Raw genomic sequence first — 20,375 nt, 5'->3', positions numbered from 1 at the left:
CTGAGCACAGCTAAATAATTTTGTGGAGTTTTCAGTACATTTCTAAAGTATTGATATTGGCAGTTAGCATAGAACAGAGACAGTTACTTCATTATTACCCCACAACCTCCAATACTAGAGTGCATCTGGGACAGTTTATCAGAGAAGGAGCGTAGCATGTGAACCTACCCTATAAAGCCCTGTCAACACATATCAAGAATAAATTAGTTTAGGGTTTTCTTTTTCAATTCACGAAATCATCTGTTGAAAATTTAAGGACCCTCATGACTCCTTTCCTTTGGAAGTGAGACTTTTTACCTTCATTTGGAAGGCAGCCTGACTAGAGGTGCAGATGATGTTATAAATAACTAGATCCCTGTTCTGCTTCATTGAGTCCCAGGGACATTGAGACCCAGAGATGGCTGGACTTAAGCCCTTTCCCGCACAGCCATCTGTCCTCTGCTGGACAGTGGTGGACAGTTAACCTGCCCCAAGTTGTACTAGCTATAGAACTTAATATAATGAAAGTGTAATGCTTATGGGAAAACAGGAATAATCAATGTGTCAAATAACTTTTGTAGTTAATCTGGAATATATTTCAATTCTGCAGCATTTGAAATGACTTATTTCCATTCAGGTGGCGAGGCCATTTTGAGCACACAATTTGCTACCTTTAAGCAAAAAATGAAGATGAGATTGCAGGGCAGTGTTGATCCAAACCCTTCTAGCTATATGATCCTGGACCAATCACTGTCAATGCTTAGGAAAAAAAAATCAATCTCATTAGTGAAATTATCTTGTTAGACTACCAGAATTTTTTCTGAGTCATTCCACCCAGTTCTAACAGTTTATGCTTCTGGGATTCAGTTATTTTGGACATAGTTACATAATGTCATAGGAAAACCATGGTTCTCAATAAGTCCTTTTTGACTAAAACAGGATACAGAACACCTCTGGTACCCTTGGCTTAATATTTGTCTATTTCAGTGGAAAGTAGCTCACATCAATAAAAAGTTTTTCATAAATCACAAAATAATTTACTATTTTATTTTCTCTTTCTGCATTCCCTCTCTGTACCAATGAATATATAGCAAGAGAAATTAGGTACCTTCATCCCAGGCCTGGCGTTCTTTTAAGTTAGCTCTTATTTTACACATTATGTTATTTTCTTTCATGGAGACGCTCATTGTCTTTGGATAGAATGTAATTTTGAATTTACTGTCAGTACCTAAGGTACCTGCTTTGTGATCGAAGATGCTGATAAGCTTGTGCAGGTGACATAATGAGGCTTCTCCAGGTCATTGTATTTCAGGGATGTTTTGTGCCTCTAATGACTTTGAATGAACCAGGCAGTTTGGTCCAGAAGTTGAGTAATAATCTTTTTTTTTTTTTTGGTCAACATCTAGATTTTGTATAAATCCAACATTTTGTTCTGCATATTGATTGCAGGAGTTCCCCCACCCCCACCCCGTTGCAATAGTCTCAGTGTTCATTTGAATTCTGAACTATTTCTTATCTCCTACTTTGCAGCCATATGCACTTTGAAGAATGGGCCTTCTATAGATTTGACATAGTTGATACCTAGGTGATTTAGTTTTTCCGTAATAAAAGTCCAAAGTTTATCTCTGAGTTTAGAATCACGTTAGCTGTTAGTCCCTCTGTCTTAAAAAAAAAACTGTCACTATGTGAGAGGAAGAAAGTGATATGTTATCCTGTACCAAAGTCAAGATCAAGCAGACCCGCCAGAGTGCTTGGCTCATGCATTGCTTTTGCTCCAATCTCTTTTGGAAAGGCCCCTGTGATCCTGAGTGCAGTGAGGTGGGCTGTGATGGGCCTGGACCAGACCACTGCAATGACTGTTTGCACTACTACTACAAGCTGAAAAACAATACCAGGTAAGAGACCTCATCAGATCCCATGCATTTCACCACAGTCCTGGGAGATCCCACAGGACCAGCAACATGGGGTGCATGCTGGAAACCACCACCTCTCCGGGTCACCCATCAGGCCCCGAGCTTGGAGAAGGTGCTGCTGCTCAGGCTCATTGCCCACCTGTAGAATCCGCAGTGATGAAAATTCTGCTGAGTTACAAAGCACATAACAGGCTTTGTGCTGTGAAACTAGACATGGCTCTCCTCATGTTTAGCTGGAGAAATCAGCGAGGCATGTGCCTGCTCTTCTCCAGTTTGTTTCATTTTGTTTTGTTGTTCATAGTTGTTGGTGTTGTATGGTACTAAGGGCTGAATGCAAGGCCTTTCAACTGTACTACATCCCCAGCCCTTTTCTGAGACAGGGTCGCATGGAGTTGCCCAGCCTGGGATTGGACTAGCAATCCTACTACCTCAGCCTTCTCCCAGTTTTTGTCTGTTTGTTTCTTTGTTTTAATTATTGTGTTAAAAAGTATATTTAGTCAAAGACGTAGCTCAGTGATGCGGCACCTGCCTGGCAAACGTGAGTTTGAGAGTTTGATTCCCCATACCCAAAAAATTAAATAAATAAATAAATAAATGGCTAAATATTTTTAAAGGCATAATTATAGTGTATAACCTGGTATTTTGAAATATATGCACATTGTAGAGTAGCCAAATCAAGCTATTCAACTTAAACATTCTCTCACATACCTATTTTTGTGGTTAGAACATTTTAAAATCTATGGTTTTAGCATTTTTTTTTTCATACTAGGAATCAGACTCAGGACCTCACGCTTGCCAAGCAGGCACTGTGCCGCTGAGCTCTATCCTCAGCCTCACTTTGAAAGCATATTGCTGCTAACGGTGACCATGGTGATACTAGGCTCCCAGACTTAATCTACCTGTTCTCCTTGGGTGTCCTTTACTCTCAGTTCCTGTTAGATGCTCTGGCTGTGTATGCCTCTGTGGAAATGCCACACTCTGCCATACTCCCCAGCACATACCAAGTGTTCTCAGTCTTCCACTGGGGTACCGAAAGGTACCATGTGTCAGTGGGATCAGGGCATGGACTGACCCACTACACCACGTCCTCCCTAGCCCATGGCCCTTGTGCAGCCACCTTCTCCCTCCTCCCTCCTCTTTCAGGCAGAAGTCACTCTGCAGGGCTGCATGTGGTGCCACCATAGCCCAAGCACGCACCCAGAGCCAGACAGGCTCAGATCCCTGTTTAAGTCTGTGCTAAAATCTAATTTCCTTGAGGAAAAAGACCTGAACTAATTCAGTGACTTTGTGATCTCTTGTACTTCGGAAATGCCTGATATTTAATTGGTGCTCAATGAATATTTGTTGAAGAAATAAATTAATTAAGCTTTGTCTTTCAGTTATGTGCGGTTATTAAGAAAAACAGCTTCTCATAACCAACATAAATGTAAATATTTTTATATTAGTTTAGACTGTAGCAGACAACCAGGACTATTACCTACATGTGCACGTACAGGACCCAGACAACAGTAGAAAGGACCCCCATTCGAGTGATCTTTTTTTTTGCATAAAATCAGGGCTCCCATGTACTTTCCCTCTGACTCAGCACCCCAGGCATACTGTGGAGATTAGCCTCCACCCTGAACAGCAGCGTCTAAACCTTCCTTTCAGCACTGGACCTGAACTAAGGGATGGCTAGGATCAAGGGTCACCTCATCTGATGTAACTGTGTTTCTCTTGCCCGGGGAAAATGCTTTACCCAACAGTGCTCAGCTCTCCGGGTTTGTCCTTGTCATCCTGGTTCAGAACTCATATCCAGGCTGAGGCCACTAAGGACCAAGTCACTGGTGATGGAGCCTTCTTTCTTATTGTTCTGCAATGCAGGATCTGTGTCTCCAGCTGCCCCCCGGGCCACTACCATGCTGACAAGAAGCGCTGCCGGAAGTGTGCACCCAACTGTGAGTCCTGCTTCGGGAGCCATGGTGACCAATGCCTGTCATGTAAATATGGTTACTTCCTGAGTGAAGAAACCAACAGCTGCGTTATCCCCTGCCCTGATGGGACCTATCAGGACACCAGTGAGTTGATTTCAAATATTCATCTTTCAGAGACCCTGTGTAGGGTTTTCATTTCAATGCTATTGGAAGGAATATTCATCCTTTATGAAACCTGCACACTGCTTCATATCAAATAGATTCTAGCCAATTTATTTTAAGAGACAGTTTAGAAGCACTGTATAAAAATTCTCATCTGACTATAGTAGAGGGTCCTCAAGACCATGTCCAGAGTCAACATTCGCTAGGAATGATCATCATTCTCAGGATATACTTGTACTCTTGAATACATAGTTATGGTTTATTAGAGCAAAGGGAAATAAACTAAAATCAGCTAAGAGAAATGGTGAAGTCCAGAGAAAACTAGAGACAACCTTCCAAGAGTGCCTTCCCAGTACAGTGACTCAGGACGTGCTTCATTACACCAGAAGAATTTGTGTCAAATGTGTAAAATGTCCTCTGAATCTCCATGGAGACCCAGATGCCTACCTGACCAGCTCCCAGTGCCAAGCCTGGGCATGTTCCAAAACGTCAGACTCCTCAAAGGAAAGCAGGTGTTTGTTTTAAGCCATATTATTTTTACACAGTTTAGACAACCTGAGCACTCTCAGCAGAGTGGTAGAAACCCTCAAAGTGAGAGATCCAAACTTTTAGTTGCCAGCCATGGGCCCCCTAGGCGGGTGTATAAAGGATAACCAGGTAGCAGCTGGGCCTGCTCTTTACTACTGCACATGCCCCAGGTGTGAACAGGTGGTGTGGTATAAGAATGTGCCCTGTGAAAAGTTTTAAAAAGCATGGTTTTGTTATAAACAAAGAGTGAACATATGTCAAACGCATGTAACTCATTTATGAGGTCGCATGTAAGATGACAAATGTAGTTTACTGGAAAGGCAAAATGAAAGCTCTTCGCTAGAGGTGAAACTGAATAATTTCCTACATGGCAACAAAACTAGAATTTGGGAGGTATTTTGTCTTGTAATAGCTTGCAACTTTGTCAAATAAAGATCTATGCTATAATATAAAACTTTATAGAGTCTCCCTTATCCACTATCACTAGTAAACAAAATGAAAGACCATGCCCTAGCGCCATGTTGGCCAACTTGGGGAAATGCATGCCACAGTAGGCTGTTTGTATCACTGAAAGCTCTAACAGGTTCACCATCCCTGTCAGAGATGATCCCTGGACATGCCTGTCAGCACTCCAGTGGGGCCCTGCAAAGAGCTGGAGGTATCTTTTGTTTTATTTCTGATTTCCAGATAACTTCTCTTGTCAAAGGTGTCACACCATGCTGTATAATGACACTGAATATCATGTTTCTGCACAATCTGACAAATAAGAAAGCCCAAGTTTAAAGGAACATGAGCTGTTCGTTTGTTTTTATGTATTTGGTACAGGGTCTGCAGGTTCTACAGGGTCTCATTATGTAGACCGAACTCATAGTGATTCTCCTGTTTTCAGCCAACAAGAGCTGTTTTTAAAAGATATCTTGTGTCATGAGACGTGAGATTCTCTAAAGCAAAGCAGGTATCTCTCTGGGTAGCAGATGAGTTTTTCATCCTACCTTTTGAGTAGAGAGCAGGGATTTCTCTACAGTTCTTATTTGCTCTAAAATGTGGATCGTGAGCTACAATCTGATAAGGAAAGGGAGAATCAGGAGAAAAGGAGCATTAAGAATCCACAGAAATATTCAGTATTCCTTGGAGAGTAATGTCAGAATTCTACTAAGAAGGCTGAATCTTAGAACAAAAATTTGATTCTAGGATATTATATGGCAAATTACGAATAACTGAGAGATTCCTTTGTTTTCTCTTGGTAAGGCTCGATGCGTGCTATGAATGGACTCTTATCACTGAGCTATTCCTCCAGCCCTTAAGGGCCTAATCATTTTTTGGAGAGTCTGGGAGTAGGATAATTGAGGAAAGAAATTCAGTTACCGTAGCTACCACTTAGTATTAGTTCAGATGTCTGCGTATCTCTCTCCTATATATCTGCTTTTCATTATAATTTTCTCCTGTAAAGAGTTCTTTTACTTACAACATGGTGGCCACTATAATCGTGACTAGGAATAATTACTGCCAGTACATTTACAGTTTATATTATCCTCTTGAATAATTTCATTAATTTCTCAAGACAAGCTGAAAGTGGGTATCATCGTAATCTCCACTTACCAAATGAGCATAGAGATCATGATTTTGCCCACTAAAAATACTAAAAGCAAAAGGCCAATATAGGATGTGTAATTTCATATCCTAGGCCAATGACCATGACCCTTCTAGAGCATTCAGTGATACCAACAGCCCACTGCAGCACACATGCTGTAGGCTCCCACCACTGTCCCAGGCCACAGCCAGTTTTAATAGCATAATGAGTACCATGTATAAATACCACAGTATTGTCAAGAGCTTAATAGCTCCTACGGAACCCCAAAGAACATCAACATTTAGAGACAGATAAAGGAGGAGAACTGCTGAAGTTTCATTCAGTTTTACAGATACATTGGGAATATAATCTCCTGGAATATCAGAGCAGATGGCATGTCCCCTCGCAAAAGTTTGTCCCAGGTAAAATCCCTTACTCGGTATACCAAATCACCATTTTTCACAATAGAATAGTGCATTTCCTACTTTCCTCCCATGTGGACCTGGATTTATGTTGAAGAGGGAAACCATGGTTCACAGTGCAGTTGTTCAAACCAATACATTTCTACTCTATAGAACATAGATGTTGTCTGAAAGAGACTAGATTTATATGAGTTCCACAGAAGACATAAAGTACAAGGCACTGTTTTAGTCAAGGCAAGAAATAAGCAATACTTTCTGTTGAATCTCCACAGTAAGTTCCCTTTTCTAGTGCCACTGGTGAGAGAATCCTGAAAACTATAGGCACAGATTCAGGAGTGAAGTTGTTAGTGTTGGGAGTTAGGAAACTCTGCTTGGGAAAGGGAATGCGAAGGGGAGGAAGGCCTATAAATTATTCGAGGAAGAACTAAGTAGGCTGTAGCTCTCCTGCCTACAGGCTGGCAAATGAGTGTCAGTTATTTCCCAGGGCAGCAGGCTGAGCTTGGATTTGTTTTATGGAGAAGTAATAACAAATGTTGATTCTGAGGTTTTCCCTGCAATTCCCTACTTGAGGCTGTGTACTAATACATTAGCAAACATTAGAACATCTTCACATGCTTTTATGGAATCCTCTTGACCAACTAACTTATAATGGTGCTTCTCTTTTTAAAACAGAGAAAAATCTTTGCCGGAAATGCAGTGAAAATTGCAAGACATGTACTGAATCCCATAATTGTACAGAATGCAGGGATGGGCTAAGGTAAGAGAGTGAGGGAATTTACTAAAGCACAGCCCAAGGAGCTTCTCAATGCAGACAAAATGGGAAAAAAATAGGACTAAACAAGTAATAACACTCTTACTGTCTACCCTTGCTTTGACTCCTACGAAAAAACTTGAATGCAATTTGCATTATCTCTGCCATTAGGTATGAAAAATTGGAAGCCATCCTGGCTAAGGAAGGGTTATAAGCTAAATAAATCCTCTGTAGACAAGTGAGTCAGATACAAGTCAATAAAAATGACAATTTGAGAAGCATCCTTCATGCTTTTTGCCTGCATTGTGCAGATCAAGGATTACTGTGCAGGTAATGCCAGTGAATTATATTTTATCCACCTGATTAATTCCTTGGATGGTGGAAAGTTACTCTCTTATCTTTATTATTTCTCTGCACATAGCCAGTCATTCTCTTATCTTAAGTACTTCAGGCATGGTTCCATTACGCTATCGTATGCATGTAGATTTAGCACTGGGAGTTTTCCTTGAATGAGTGATTCACTTATTGTCAGAGTCGGACAAAAAGAGTCTACAGCACAAAGCAACTTGCTAGCCTCTGGGTCAAGGTGGGGAGATCAGACCATTCTGGGCTCAGTGAGGAGTTATAGTTCTCTCCTACTGGATTCCTTTTCAGGATTGACAGTGCCTTTATTCATCACTTTTAGACATTATTTTCATTTAGATTTATGATCTGTAGCTTTGTTCTTTTTTTCATGAATGCAGTTGGTGTTAGTTTGCTTTGAGTAGCTTGCATCTCAAGATGAAAGCTCCTTATGAGTACCATACTGCTCAGCCTCCGTACTTTGCGTGAAGGAACTGTGGGGTGACGATGGAAGGGAGGGAGAGCCGTGTGGGCTCAAGTGTCCTCTGCTGACTGGTGCAGAGGAGCCTCGCTGCGACCTTGAGCAAGTCACTTAACTACTTCAAGCCTCCATTATCTCATCTTAGAATAGCTCACATTTTGTAGAATTATGGTGAAAAATAAACTACAGTAACATTGTAAGGCTCTTAGCCTAGCTCTTTGTACATAATTGGCCCATGAGAAATAAAAGATTACTTGGACTACTTTCTTAATTTCAGAGCAAGCACTTCACAAAGTTAAATCAGTGCAGTCTGATAGAAATGTAAGAGTCATACATTTAATTTTAATATGCCAGTAGCCATATTAAATGAAGTAAAATGCAGAGGAAGTTGATTTTAATAAAATATTTTATTCAGGCTAATATATCCAAAATATTATTATTTAAACATGTGGCAAGCTTGAAAAACTAATGTATTTTATATTCCTCTTTTGTTGCCTTATTAAATTTTCAAAATCTGGCATATATGTTCTTAAAGAACAACTCAATCCTGACAACAATTCTTTTTATGAGAAATGTCTCCATTTTTTTAATCTAGCTGAGAAAGAGTTTAAAAAGCCAGGAGGTCCCAGATGTACTGTAATGTATGCCAATAATCAAACCAAGAGCAAATTTCTCAAATTTAGACCTACATTGATTGAAATGATATAAAAATGTAAAGTTCCATTACTTGGCCTGCGTTAGCTATGCTTTAAGAGCTCCATAGCTACTGTGGATGCACAGGTCTGACCCAGCCGGTTCATTAGAGCAGGGCACAGGCTTCCCTAGGACTGGGCTTTTCCGTCTCACAGGGCCTGCAGCCTCAGGGTGTGGTGACCACCCTGTGCTCCATGCCCCTCTTGTACCTATTTTTTCCTACGGACTGCGGCCTCAGTCTCTTGAGGAACAATGGCTGGCTCAGAAGAGTTGTCCTTTCCTGGGAAAAGCAGGCATCCTTTATGGAACTGTGATGTTTTCCAGGGCCCTTTTCCCTCCGAGAGACCCATTGGACGCAGTGTCCTGTCTCTACCATTGCACAAAGGGAGGAGGGGTTTCTCTACAAGGCTGTTTAAGTGACTGCTGTCTGGCCAGAAAGAAGGTCTATGAAGGTCCCACACTTCCCATGAAGCTGCCTCTGTCTGCTTGATGCCGCTTGGATTTTCCTAAAACCGTCTGGCCCATGGAGACTATAAATTCTTACAGAGAAGTAAAAAGCAGGCGGGAAAAATATCTTTATATAACACCCAATAGGAAAATGAAGTAAAATGCTAGCAAGAACTATTAAAGGATATTATCTTTCTTTTTTTTTTTTTTGTCTACTGTGATTTTTGTACTTCACTACTTTATTTCATGAACATAGCAAAAATAAACTCTAACTTTTAAAGTTAGTATTATCCACATGGAGCAGTCAAATAAGATCCCAACTGAAAAACATAAAGACTGAAAAATCCAGCAGCTGTTTACCGTGGTCCTGAGTGCAGTGCTGTCAGTGACTTGATGCTGACGCAGGATGACATTTCCACTGTTTCCATCAGACTAGTTTTTCCGTGTCTGATACTGTATGTTGTAAATTCTGTGTATCATAATTTTGAAAATCAAACTGTATGCTTCGGGAAATCTCACAGCTGACAAAATGAGGAGGGGAAGAGAAGTATGCATTTCTTATTTGACCTTCTGGCAACTTATTAGATACTGTCTCGTTGTACAAGGTAGACAGTAGAAACTCAAATGCAGTATAAATTAATGTGATATATAGATACTCCCAGAAACATAAAAAAATAAGAGAAGTCAAGATATTTGAGAAAGCAGCACTGTAGGTACTTTTACTAAATCCCTTACTAGAGTGTCTTAAGTAAATAATTCAGGAAATGTAATAGACTTTGTGTGTGTGTGTGTGTGTGTGTGTGTGTGTGTGTGTGTGTGTGATGTGTGTGATGTGTGGTGATAGGGGTTGAACTCAGGGGCTTGTGCATGCTAAGCATATGCAATGCCCCCCAAGCCATATCTGCAGCCCAAGAATTCTGTTGTTTTGATAGAAGCAATAAAAGTTTAAAAATTAGAAGCACTTAAAAATGTGAAAAGCTACTCCAGGGACTCTGGACCAGAACTTGGAAAGGGGTCATTGTTAAACTTTTATTTGAGTTGTAATTTATTTTACTATGTGCTTCTATGCAATTAGAATTATGGAACAGCTTTTAAATTTATTGTGGAGTAGGTCTGGATATTAGGGGAGTGCTGGGCACATTGTTAGGCAACATGATTGATTGTTTCATCAGTCAGATACTGTTTAGATTGCTGGGTGGTAAGATGTGACAAGTTCAGGAGACTGTCCCTAGAGCTGACCAGCATGTGCATATGCTACAGATCGCATCATACGTACCAAGAGGGTAAAAGTAGGGCATAAGGCTAGAGCCCTGGCTTTGAACATCCCCCAAGCCCGCTGGTCTCGGAGGATAGCGTATTTGTTCCACATGAAGTCTGGCAAGTCCTGGCTGCTGGGCATGGATTGCAAAAGTCTGCTTACGTTGCATTTACATTTCTCCCAGCCTGCAGGGAACCCGATGTTCTGTCACCTGCGAAGACGGATGGTACTTCAATGGCCAGGACTGCCAGCCCTGCCACCGCTTCTGTGCCACGTGTGCTGGTACCTTCTCTCAGTTCTACTGTTTATTCTGTTTCCAGTATTATCTTTGTCTGGCTCTAGCTATCCTTCACTCAGCCCACTTGATATGTCTAAGGAAAATGTAGAAGAGTCTATTTCTCTTTTGATAATCGTGTGTGTATTTTTAGGCAAAGTCTACCACCAACACCCTCTCCTCACTGAGAAACTCAAATGTTCCAACGATGTCTTCTCTTTCCAAAGAGAGCAGGTGCTTTGAACAAATTGGTTCAGTTTAAAATAGGAGGGGTTTCTCCCATACAAGAAAAAGAAGAAAAAGCACAATTAAAGTATAACACAAAATTATAACAGATGAATGTCATTTTCCCAAACTGTTGAAAAGCACTGCCCGTGTTGCACTCTTCCCTGAGGCTTGGTTTCTGTTTCCTGCATGTCTCTTGCACTTCAGGAGCAGGTGCTGATGGCTGCATTAACTGCACGGAGGGTTACTTCATGGAAGAGGGCAGATGTGTGCAGAGCTGCAGCATCAGCTACTACCTGGACCACTCTGCAGAGCACGGGTACAAATCCTGCAAAAGGTAAGTGCATCCAGTGCGTGGCCTTAGCATTTGGTGCCTGCGTCCTTATGGGACTGCCTTCATTGCTAAGGAGGAAACTTAGAATTATGAGTGACAGAGTGGAATCATTTAACTGTGGATACTGCCTTACAGCTTTAACCCAAGTTATCTGATCTTTTTTTTTTTTTTTTGGCGGCATGACCTCCTTAAAACTTTAAAAGCAGTACTGCTGCTTCTGCTACATGCTGCATCCCAGTGACATCAGTAGCCACCCACTGTTTCCTTTAGTGTGATCAAACCTAACAATTTTGCAAGGAAAAGATTTTTATATCCTCCTCAAAGAGAGAATAAGCTTAGCACATTAAAAAGCTGATGATAAACACACCTCCCATGGACAATAGGGTTAAAAATTGTACATCTTTTTCCAGGTGCGACAACAACTGTTTAACATGCAGTGGCCCAGGGTTCAAGAACTGCACCAGCTGCCCTAGTGGGTACCTCTTAGACTCAGGGATGTGCCAGCTGGGAGCCATCTGCAAGGATGGTGAGTACACCTGCACATTTAGATCTGAGCAGAGAGCGCCTTTCCACTACAGGCCTAAATGCATATCCATTGCAAAAAGAAACTAACAAGCATGCATTAGATAAGGCAAGTCTTATATCTTGTTGGCATTTATTCATCATGAATGGATGACTCTAATGGGTTTAGTTTTGTATTTTTTTAATTGTCAGAAGAAATAAATATTACCTATAGTCCCACAAGCCAATATAGTGCCAGTTAGGATATTATTATTATTATTATTATTAAACTTTACTTTTAGTGCAGTTTTAGACTCACAGAAAAATGAAGCAGGAAGTCCAGAGGTGTACTGTGTGTTCATGGTAGCCTCCCATAGATTCCACATCTGGCTCCACAGTGGCATGGTTGTTACAGTATGGGAGCCTAACCATCCTTTTCATCTGAAGTTTATATTTTTACATAGAGATTTACTCTTGACATTGTACACTCTGTGGGCTTAAACAAATATTTATGCCACGTACCCACCATTATGGGGTCACCCAGGACAGGACATTGCCCTCAGATTCTTCTGTGCTCTGCTTCTTTCTTTTGTTCCCCCAAACCCCAGAAATCACTGACACAGTCTCCAGAGTTCCCCTCTGCAAAATGTCATACAGTTGAAATCATGTAATGTATAGCATTTTTTGATTAATTTTTGACATAATTCTTTAAAATCATGTTCCATATGTACTTTTTTACCAGATCATTAAAATACCCCATACAAGAGTTTTTTATGTTCTGCTTTTGGCACTAAGCATTGTGCTCAGTCAGCACCCCGTGTCCTGTGTTTGTACAGCACCTTAGAAAACTTCACCAGCACAAAATTCAATCATGATGATCACGTAGTTCAATCTACTTTCCTATAACTCATATTGTTCATAACTTTTATATGTAAGTAATACTCAAACAGTGCCTGAATCCTTTGTGAAGACTTGAAATTAGGAACTAATTTTCAAATCTCTCAGGAAACAAAAACCTGTAGGCTGGGACAGTAGAAGTGATAGAACAAAGTATAAAACTTAAGGCTTGGAAATGTTAGTCTGTTTTTTTCTTTTCTCTGCACCAGTGATTCTCAGACAAGGTGCTAAGACCCCACGCCTTCCCCTACATTCTGATTGCATTGTCCCAGCAGTGGCCTGAGAGTGGGTCATTTCCAAGGTTTCCCGTGTGTCTCCCACGCGAAGCCTTCCCTGAGCAATCTGCGCTGGCTTCTCCCCCTGACAGCTTGGCCCATGCCCAGGGGCCTCACTAATCTAGCCTGTTCCCCAGAAGTAAATGTAACATGTGCCCTTGCAACTTTTTGTGCATTTTGACTGTCTGTGAAATTCACATTGCTGGGACCCTAAAATTTGTGCCTAAGCTTTGTGCAGAAAACACATATCAATGAGGTAGAATGACATTGGGTAGTGATAAAGATAGAAAGTACACACTTGCAACGTCTTAGTGACAAAATCATTGGTCTAGGCTTATTCTTTCCCTCCTTTTGATTGTGTCCTCTGTCAGAAATCTAAAGGGAGGCAGAACGGTACTGTGGTTCACAGAATGTAGCAGGTGTGGAATCAGAGTATCCACATCCGGGCTGCAGACTTGGGCAGGCTGTGAACTTCCTGTGCCTGTTTCCTTTATCCTCACAAAGTGAAGAAGACAGTGATTCTGACCCTGCATGGTGATTCCACACATCCACTCTAGGAATCTCAGAAAAGCCTTAGAAACAGGTGGACATCAGACATCGTACATGGTCTCCTGCATGTGCACCATGGTGACAGCACCTTTGTGGCTGTCCTGATGGATCACCGGTCCACCATGTTTGGGCTGGACCTGTTCAAATGCTATTCTCAGGGCTTTGGGGGCAGGGCAGTGTTTCACTATACCCTGCTGGAGTGAGATGCCTGAATTGATGCCACTCCAGGGCATGTAAGTATCACCTTTTAGTTACCAGAAAGTGCCACCTCACCTCCACTTAAAAACATGGTTTCCTTGTGACTGAAAATATCGCCAGCATGTTTTGTCAGTCAGTTACCAGAAAACTGATGGAGTCTTTCAGGTGGCTGACACAGGCCATCCACGATAACTTGAAGTCTTCAATTCTGTCACTTGGAACTAGGCACCTCAGCGCTTGCGATGCTTTTGCTCAACCACAGTCAGTTAGCATGGTTGAAGTTGTACCAAGTTGCATGCTGGTAAAGGGGGAACATCAGGATTGTGGGCAGAAGTGGGTAACGAAGAACCATGTTCAGTCAGTTGAAGAACAAGGTCTCTGCTGCCTCTTCAGGCTGTTCAGATCACATGGCAACTGCCTTTAAGAAGGGGCTATTTGCTTCCTTTCAGCTCTCATATTTCCATGAGTCTAAGACATGGCTTTTTTTTTTTTTTTTACTTTGGACATCATAAACCCAGATGAGTCCTTTAACAACTCATAGCCACTTACCACTGCTGTTGACTAGCAGATGGACAGCACCTAAGTGTCATTACCTAGCTGTCAGTCTTGGGCTCTACCTCCTGTGTGCCATTTAACCACAGTTCAAAAGAGCTTCCAAAGCTAAATTTGTTCAGTATTCAAAGAAGAGATTATTGCATGAGCATAGAAACAAAACAATATTATTTAACAAATATTCTTCATAACTGTAAAATTATAATCAGTGAGTCATGATAAGAAGCGATATTTTCTTTGCGATACTTAAAGTAGTAGTGCATCTTTAAATACTGTGTCTTGGACTCAATGAAATATGGTACATGTGACTATATATTTTCTGCTCCAGGGAATTCTGAAAAGAAAAATTCCTTACTTGTGTTATGGTTGATCTCTAACTTATTCTTTCTTCAATCCTTTTTTTTTTTCTTTCACAAATGGATACCAATCACATTTCCCGTTGGACTGCTTGAAAAACAATGCTGTTGGCTGAAATCACTTTGGGTGGACCAAATTTCCTCCCTGTTGACTGTTCCCGAATGACCTCCTCCAACCCCCTAATCTGCCTCTCTGGCCAATCAAAACCTCCCTCCATGTGTGTGCACCGTGCTCTCGACCTCCACTCCCTTCTCTCTTGCTGACTTCTGGAAAAGCAACGGAAGAGTCCTGGGCCGAAGGAGGCTTCTGTATGCTTGTGAAAAAGAATAATCTGTGCCAGCGGAAGGTCCTTCAACAACTTTGCTGCAAAACATGTACATTCCAAGGCTGAGCAGCCATCTAAGATTTCTTTGTTCCTGTAGACTTATAGATTATTCCATATTATTAAAAGAAAAAAAAAAGCCAAAAAAAAAAAAAAAAAGAAAGCCCCTCTCTCTCTCTCTTTCTCTCTCTCTCTCTCTCTCTCTCTCTCTCTCTCTCTCTCAAGTTTGTGCAGGGAGATGGTGAACTGTTTTGTCAGAACTTAAATGGAAAAAAAATAATAAACCTACAACAAGCCTACCTTTTATAACTGGATGTTTAGTGCTAAGCAGCCAGAACCACAGAGACGGTATTGTATGACCAAAGTATCTGATGCCAAATTTGACGTTAAAGTAACGATTTGATTTCCTGCCCTGGGTTCAAAGGTCCATTTTTTTTTTCTTTTGTATTTACTTGCGTGTTTCCTCTTTGAGATGCCTGGAAATGTTTTTCCAAAACATCACAGAAGCATATCTAGATCAAAATGAAACAGAAAGCTCTTGCATCAGTCGTTTTCATGCTTGAGCTCACCGCTGGGGAAATGATAGGAAACTAAACCAGAGGGCATTACGAACAGCCTGCAGAGCTGTGTTCAGCACCATTCGTCTTAGTGTTTCATGGTCCAACATCGATACTTCCCACACGTGATTTCCTTCGTGTGTTATGTACTGGTTTTTGCATTTTGCTTACTTGATAAGTCTGCTCCACTGGTTTCATCAGAGAGACTTGCTGCTACTGGCTTTTCCATTGTTTTTTTCATCATCGACTAGGTCATTCTACATGAAATGTTCAGTAGAGTCAAATTAGCAACGGGAAGAATGAAGAGGTACATAAAGGAGCTGGGACCGACCTAGCCCCCTGAAGTCCAGAGTGCTAACTTTGTAGACCCTGCACATTCTCTTGGTGCTATCTAACCATTGACCCCATAGCATTGTTTTTTCAAAGCCCATCAGAAATTCCTTTTGTCATGGTGGGAAGCATTTTGGATATGATGCAGGAAATTTCTTCCTGAAGTAAAAAGTTTCTAAGAGGTCCTGTATTTTTAAAGAAATTGAACTTATTTAAGTAATATTTATGTTCGTGCTCAAGTTGGCCGGGCAATGTTTTTCAATGGTGCTTATTAGAAGTTTTTTTTTTTTTTTCATCTTGTCATTTTATGAAAATAAAACTGGAAATTGAATATATGGGTGGCATGATTGTACCCTCCTGGTTCTGTATTTTCTCTTTCTCTCCTTCTGTACCAAGACCACACTCTTACATACCTGTCCACTGAAGGTCATTGAGATTATCTGGGGTTTTCTGTTTGGGGATTTTAGTTTTTGTTTCTTCCACATTCCTTCTCCACTTTTCTGTGACTCCATAAACATGTCATGGAATCTTGTAGACTGAGCTATGAGAACTGTTTTGGATCAGAAATGAAGCCTGATGGATCTCTTTATAGTTCCCCCATTTAGAGGAGAGTAGACTGCTAATCAGGTTTTATTTTTCATATCAAAACTGCACAGTGACCCCATTTGCTTTGAGAATTACCAGTTGTCTTGAAAGCCTCAAGCTTTCACAAGCTTTAAATTCCACGATGACACCAAGAAGAGGAACGATTCCAATATAGATGGTCCTAGGAAGGAGCTGGGGAGCGAATGATAAGGCCTTCATCCAAATAGCAAGCTAAGAAAAAGCCTGCCTTGAAAACATTCCTGGACATCAAAGTGAATGTCCAATCCAAGGCAAATTAATATTAAGTAACACTCTAATGACCCTCTTCATAGTATTATAATGCTACTGAGTCACATATTGATTCACACATAGCTAGAGAACCTACTGATTTTGCTGAACTCTCCTCCTTAGAACACTGCAGGCCTTTCTGACATGAAGAACCAAAGTTAACCCTGAGTATGGAATATAGTCTTTCCACTTAAAGGTACTATCTTTAAATGGAAAAATTTAAACATAGCCTAAATCCAAGTTCAAGAACAGCAGGTGGCAAATGAAATTTGCCTGCAAAAGAATCCAGTTAGTTGATCCAGTTGATGATATTTGAGGCATGCGGTCACTATGATATGAAAGATAAAAATGATGTGTGTTCTTAGACCAATAACCATCAACATGACAACCAAATCCATTGTGGGTTGTGTTTCCCACTGGCCTTGCAGGGGCACGTTGTGGAAATACTGGTGTCACCACTAGTGTGTTACTGCCTCATTTATCTACATAACATTATTAACTAGAACATAATGCTTCAAAAGTTTAAGTTAATGTTATATATTATGTATAAATATATATATTCATAATGAGATATATGTAATAGTACAAAGTTTGGAGATGTGACAAATGCTCTAACATTCTAGAGACACAGTCCTCTATCTTCTCTTTTGTCTTTTTATTTTTAATTCACTAATGAAAAGTGACCCATTGTTAAATCTGAATCCACTTTATTGAAAAAATACTGTACATGTGTAAAATGTTCAGTTGTTTTTTTTTGTAAAATATAGTAGAATGGTTGTAATTGATACTGGCCAAAATCAATGTTATTCCATATTTTATTTTTTCTATTAAATTAACCTAAGTTCCTGTTTATTTGATCTGTTTGTACCCATGTATAAATATTTCTGAGAGGGTGAGCTTTTGAGAAAGTTCTGTTTCCAAATAGAAATAAAATATTAACCTCAGGGTGGAGATGAATGAAGAAACAAGATAAAATTAGAAAGAAAAAGATGAGCTGAGATAGAAATTACAGAAAAACCAAACAGCCATATAAGAAAGAAATGGGTGAGATTTTACGTGAATGCATGTTAAATCCCATTTTTAGAAAGTAGGTGGAAATTTCCAGATTTTAGAAATCTGGAAAAGCTTAGTGTGATCCTAGGTGTTGGTCCCAGTGTGTGTGTCCTCTGGACCTACTTTTTCTTCTGTCCACCAGTGTGCATGCAAAGGGATAGAAACCAAGGGCTGGGGCAAAGAGCTGAGGAGCTTACGAGTTGTGAAAGAGCTGGGTGGCTTTATTGTACTTGGTGCATTCTGCATGACACTGACAGCTGTATCCATGCATGCCTAGCAGATGACTTTGCCTAAACATCTCCAGGACACGCTGCGGGGGTGACAGGACGGTGAGCAAGAAGAAGTGGTGGAACATAGGTCCTTGGGAGCCCTACTTGAGATGCGGTCACAAGCTCGGAAGTTTTTACATCCTGACTTTTGGGAAGAGAAGTGAAAAGTCATCCTAAGCAACAAATAAGTGTTGCTCTGACTAGGTTGATAGATGTGGTGATCCTAACTGGTACCAGAGAGGCTTTTCAGTACAAAGTTCCAATAGAGGGACAGAGGAAAATTCATTTGATCAGCTACCTACTCAGTGCTACACAGTGTAAGAATGCAGTATATCCACATTGATATGAATATATTTTCTCTAGATTCTAAATTAAACTCTAGAATAGAGTTGCACATATTATCTGTTCATATACATGAAAATTAAAGCTCATCGGCCTGAAACAAATGGAGGTGGCACACTTGATAAAAAATTTAATAACAACGGGGTGGGGGAGATAGCAGCCTAAGCTCCTGCCTGGAAAGCACGAGGACCTGGGTTCAATCCCTGGTACTGCATGCTATGCCAGCCCCATAACTCCAGGCACACCGCACCAGCCACCAAAACCAGGTGTGGTCACTCAGTCCTGTAATTCTAGCATCAGCGAGGCTGAGACAGGAGGATCACCACAAGTCCAAGCTATGTAGCAAGACCCTGTACAAAATAAATAGATGAAAAGATTTTTGAAAATTTAACAGGAACATTACAGAAAGTTGTGGATTCCAGATCTCAAACACATGGACATAAAATTGTCAGATTCAGAATAGGCAAGGATTCCTTTAAATCAGATTGGTCAGAATAAGTTTCCTGGAACTTGTAGAACTGGAATTGGTCTGTTACCAGAGAGCTTACAACATGAGAGGTGTTCAGGGCAGCAGGATGCTATCCTGGCTAAAGGACAGAGATTCAATATTTGATAGATTAGTCAAGAGAGAAAAGTCTTTGTTAAACACTAGAAGGCTGAAGGCTGATAGGATATCTTCTCAACTCTCACCTCCAGAGAAGACCTTGCTAATCAGTAGTAGTCTCCAACTGCAGATTGGTCCAATTTTTGTCACTTCTTTTCCAATCTCTTGTGTCACACCTGAATTTCCACCCAACAATCTACCCTTCTGTTTGAGGAACTTGTACAGTACTTGTAGAGAAAGGGAAGTGATTGTTTCAGTGACAAAGTTTCTCTGTCCAGTGACCAGCAATTTGGGGACATCTGAGTATGGAAATACAGAGAACCTTAGCCCTCTCACATAAAAAGAATATCATACTGATGAAATACAAAATCATGTGCATTCTTCTAAGTGTTTGTATTATCCAGCCTTACACAAAGACAGCAGCATTAGAAAGGGAAGCAGTACATTGAGAGGAGTTTTAGATTGTGTTCTGGCCTATTCAATACTTCTCTTGCCATCCACTAACACAAAGTGGCAGAGGCGAACAAAGGCCAGCTTCAGCTTGACCTCACCTGGCCCAAGCTGAGTCCTGGCCCTAAACTCCAATATGTGTAGATGACAGAAAGCATAAACCTGCCTTTCTTCTCTCATCAACATCCATTCCCAAATGCTATTTTTGTTGCCAACCCTTAAAATCTGAAGCTCTTAACAGAGCACTTTAGAGCCTTTGACTTGTTTAGCAGGGCACAGCCAAGATGCACTGAGTTTCCCTGTGGTTTACTGGGGCCACTTGGCACCTAGTGATGGAGCATAATCCACATAACCATGTCTCCTTTCCTCACAAAGAGGTGCTGCTCTGGCTCAGGCTCAGTTCTTTGGCAAGGAGGATGCAGTTACAGTGTCCTGCATCTCAGAGAGCCAGGCATGACCAGAAAGGCAGCTGGACTCTTCCTACCTCCAAGACAGTTTCAAGGATGGTAGGATTATGTGACTTCTGCCATTATTGTCTTGCAAGATCTCTGTAAAGTGATCCCATCCATTGTTTGGATTGTTTTGTTTCTGTTTACAGTGTCAGGGGTCAGGCAATGAAAGATATTTTACATAACTCTTTCTAGAAAATTCCAGAGACATTCATTGAATCCTGAATTCTAAAATCTTAAACTTTTTTTCATTTAGAAAATCATTTACTATTTTAAGAACATAGTGTGTTTAGGGTTTTGATAAAAATGGCTGCAGTTGATTGGGCTCACACAAAAATCTGGCTCCAGAGATTAATTCTCAGGCAGGATGCATACCCAATGAGGTAGCAGAGGTGGGCTGGAACCCAAACTTACTGCTTCAGCCTTGTGCACCAATTCCTCCGTGTTAAAGAGGGCCGGGAAAAGGTAAGTCACGTTACACACATTGCAAAGCAGTGTAAGCTCT

At 40.8% G+C, this 20,375-nt stretch overlaps 1 protein-coding gene across 6 annotated transcripts in view; it reads left to right on the top strand.

Moving 5' to 3' along the window:
* The window catches only part of Pcsk5 (proprotein convertase subtilisin/kexin type 5), a 433,314-nt gene that overhangs the window by 278,907 nt on the left and 134,032 nt on the right, over window positions 1-20,375 (top strand). For 5 of the 6 annotated variants that reach the window (XM_023722966.1, XM_023722964.1, XM_023722965.1 and 2 more), the window contains 6 exons: window positions 1,772-1,874; window positions 3,756-3,949; window positions 7,160-7,244; window positions 10,644-10,741; window positions 11,166-11,295; window positions 11,703-11,818. In XM_023722966.1, coding sequence (XP_023578734.1) covers window positions 1,772-1,874; window positions 3,756-3,949; window positions 7,160-7,244; window positions 10,644-10,741; window positions 11,166-11,295; window positions 11,703-11,818 — 726 coding nt within the window. Of the gene's footprint in view, window positions 1-1,771; window positions 1,875-3,755; window positions 3,950-7,159; window positions 7,245-10,643; window positions 10,742-11,165; window positions 11,296-11,702; window positions 11,819-14,896; window positions 17,493-20,375 lie in introns of those variants that run through there. The other variant, XM_023722968.1, reaches the window with a different exon arrangement.

The sequence above is a fragment of the Octodon degus genome, unplaced genomic scaffold (assembly GCF_000260255.1).
Source record: "Octodon degus isolate 3935 unplaced genomic scaffold, OctDeg1.0 scaffold00095, whole genome shotgun sequence".
NCBI lineage: Eukaryota > Metazoa > Chordata > Mammalia > Rodentia > Octodontidae > Octodon > Octodon degus.
The sequence above is the reverse complement of the archived record's forward strand: the minus strand, read 5'-3'. Positions and strand labels throughout refer to the sequence as shown.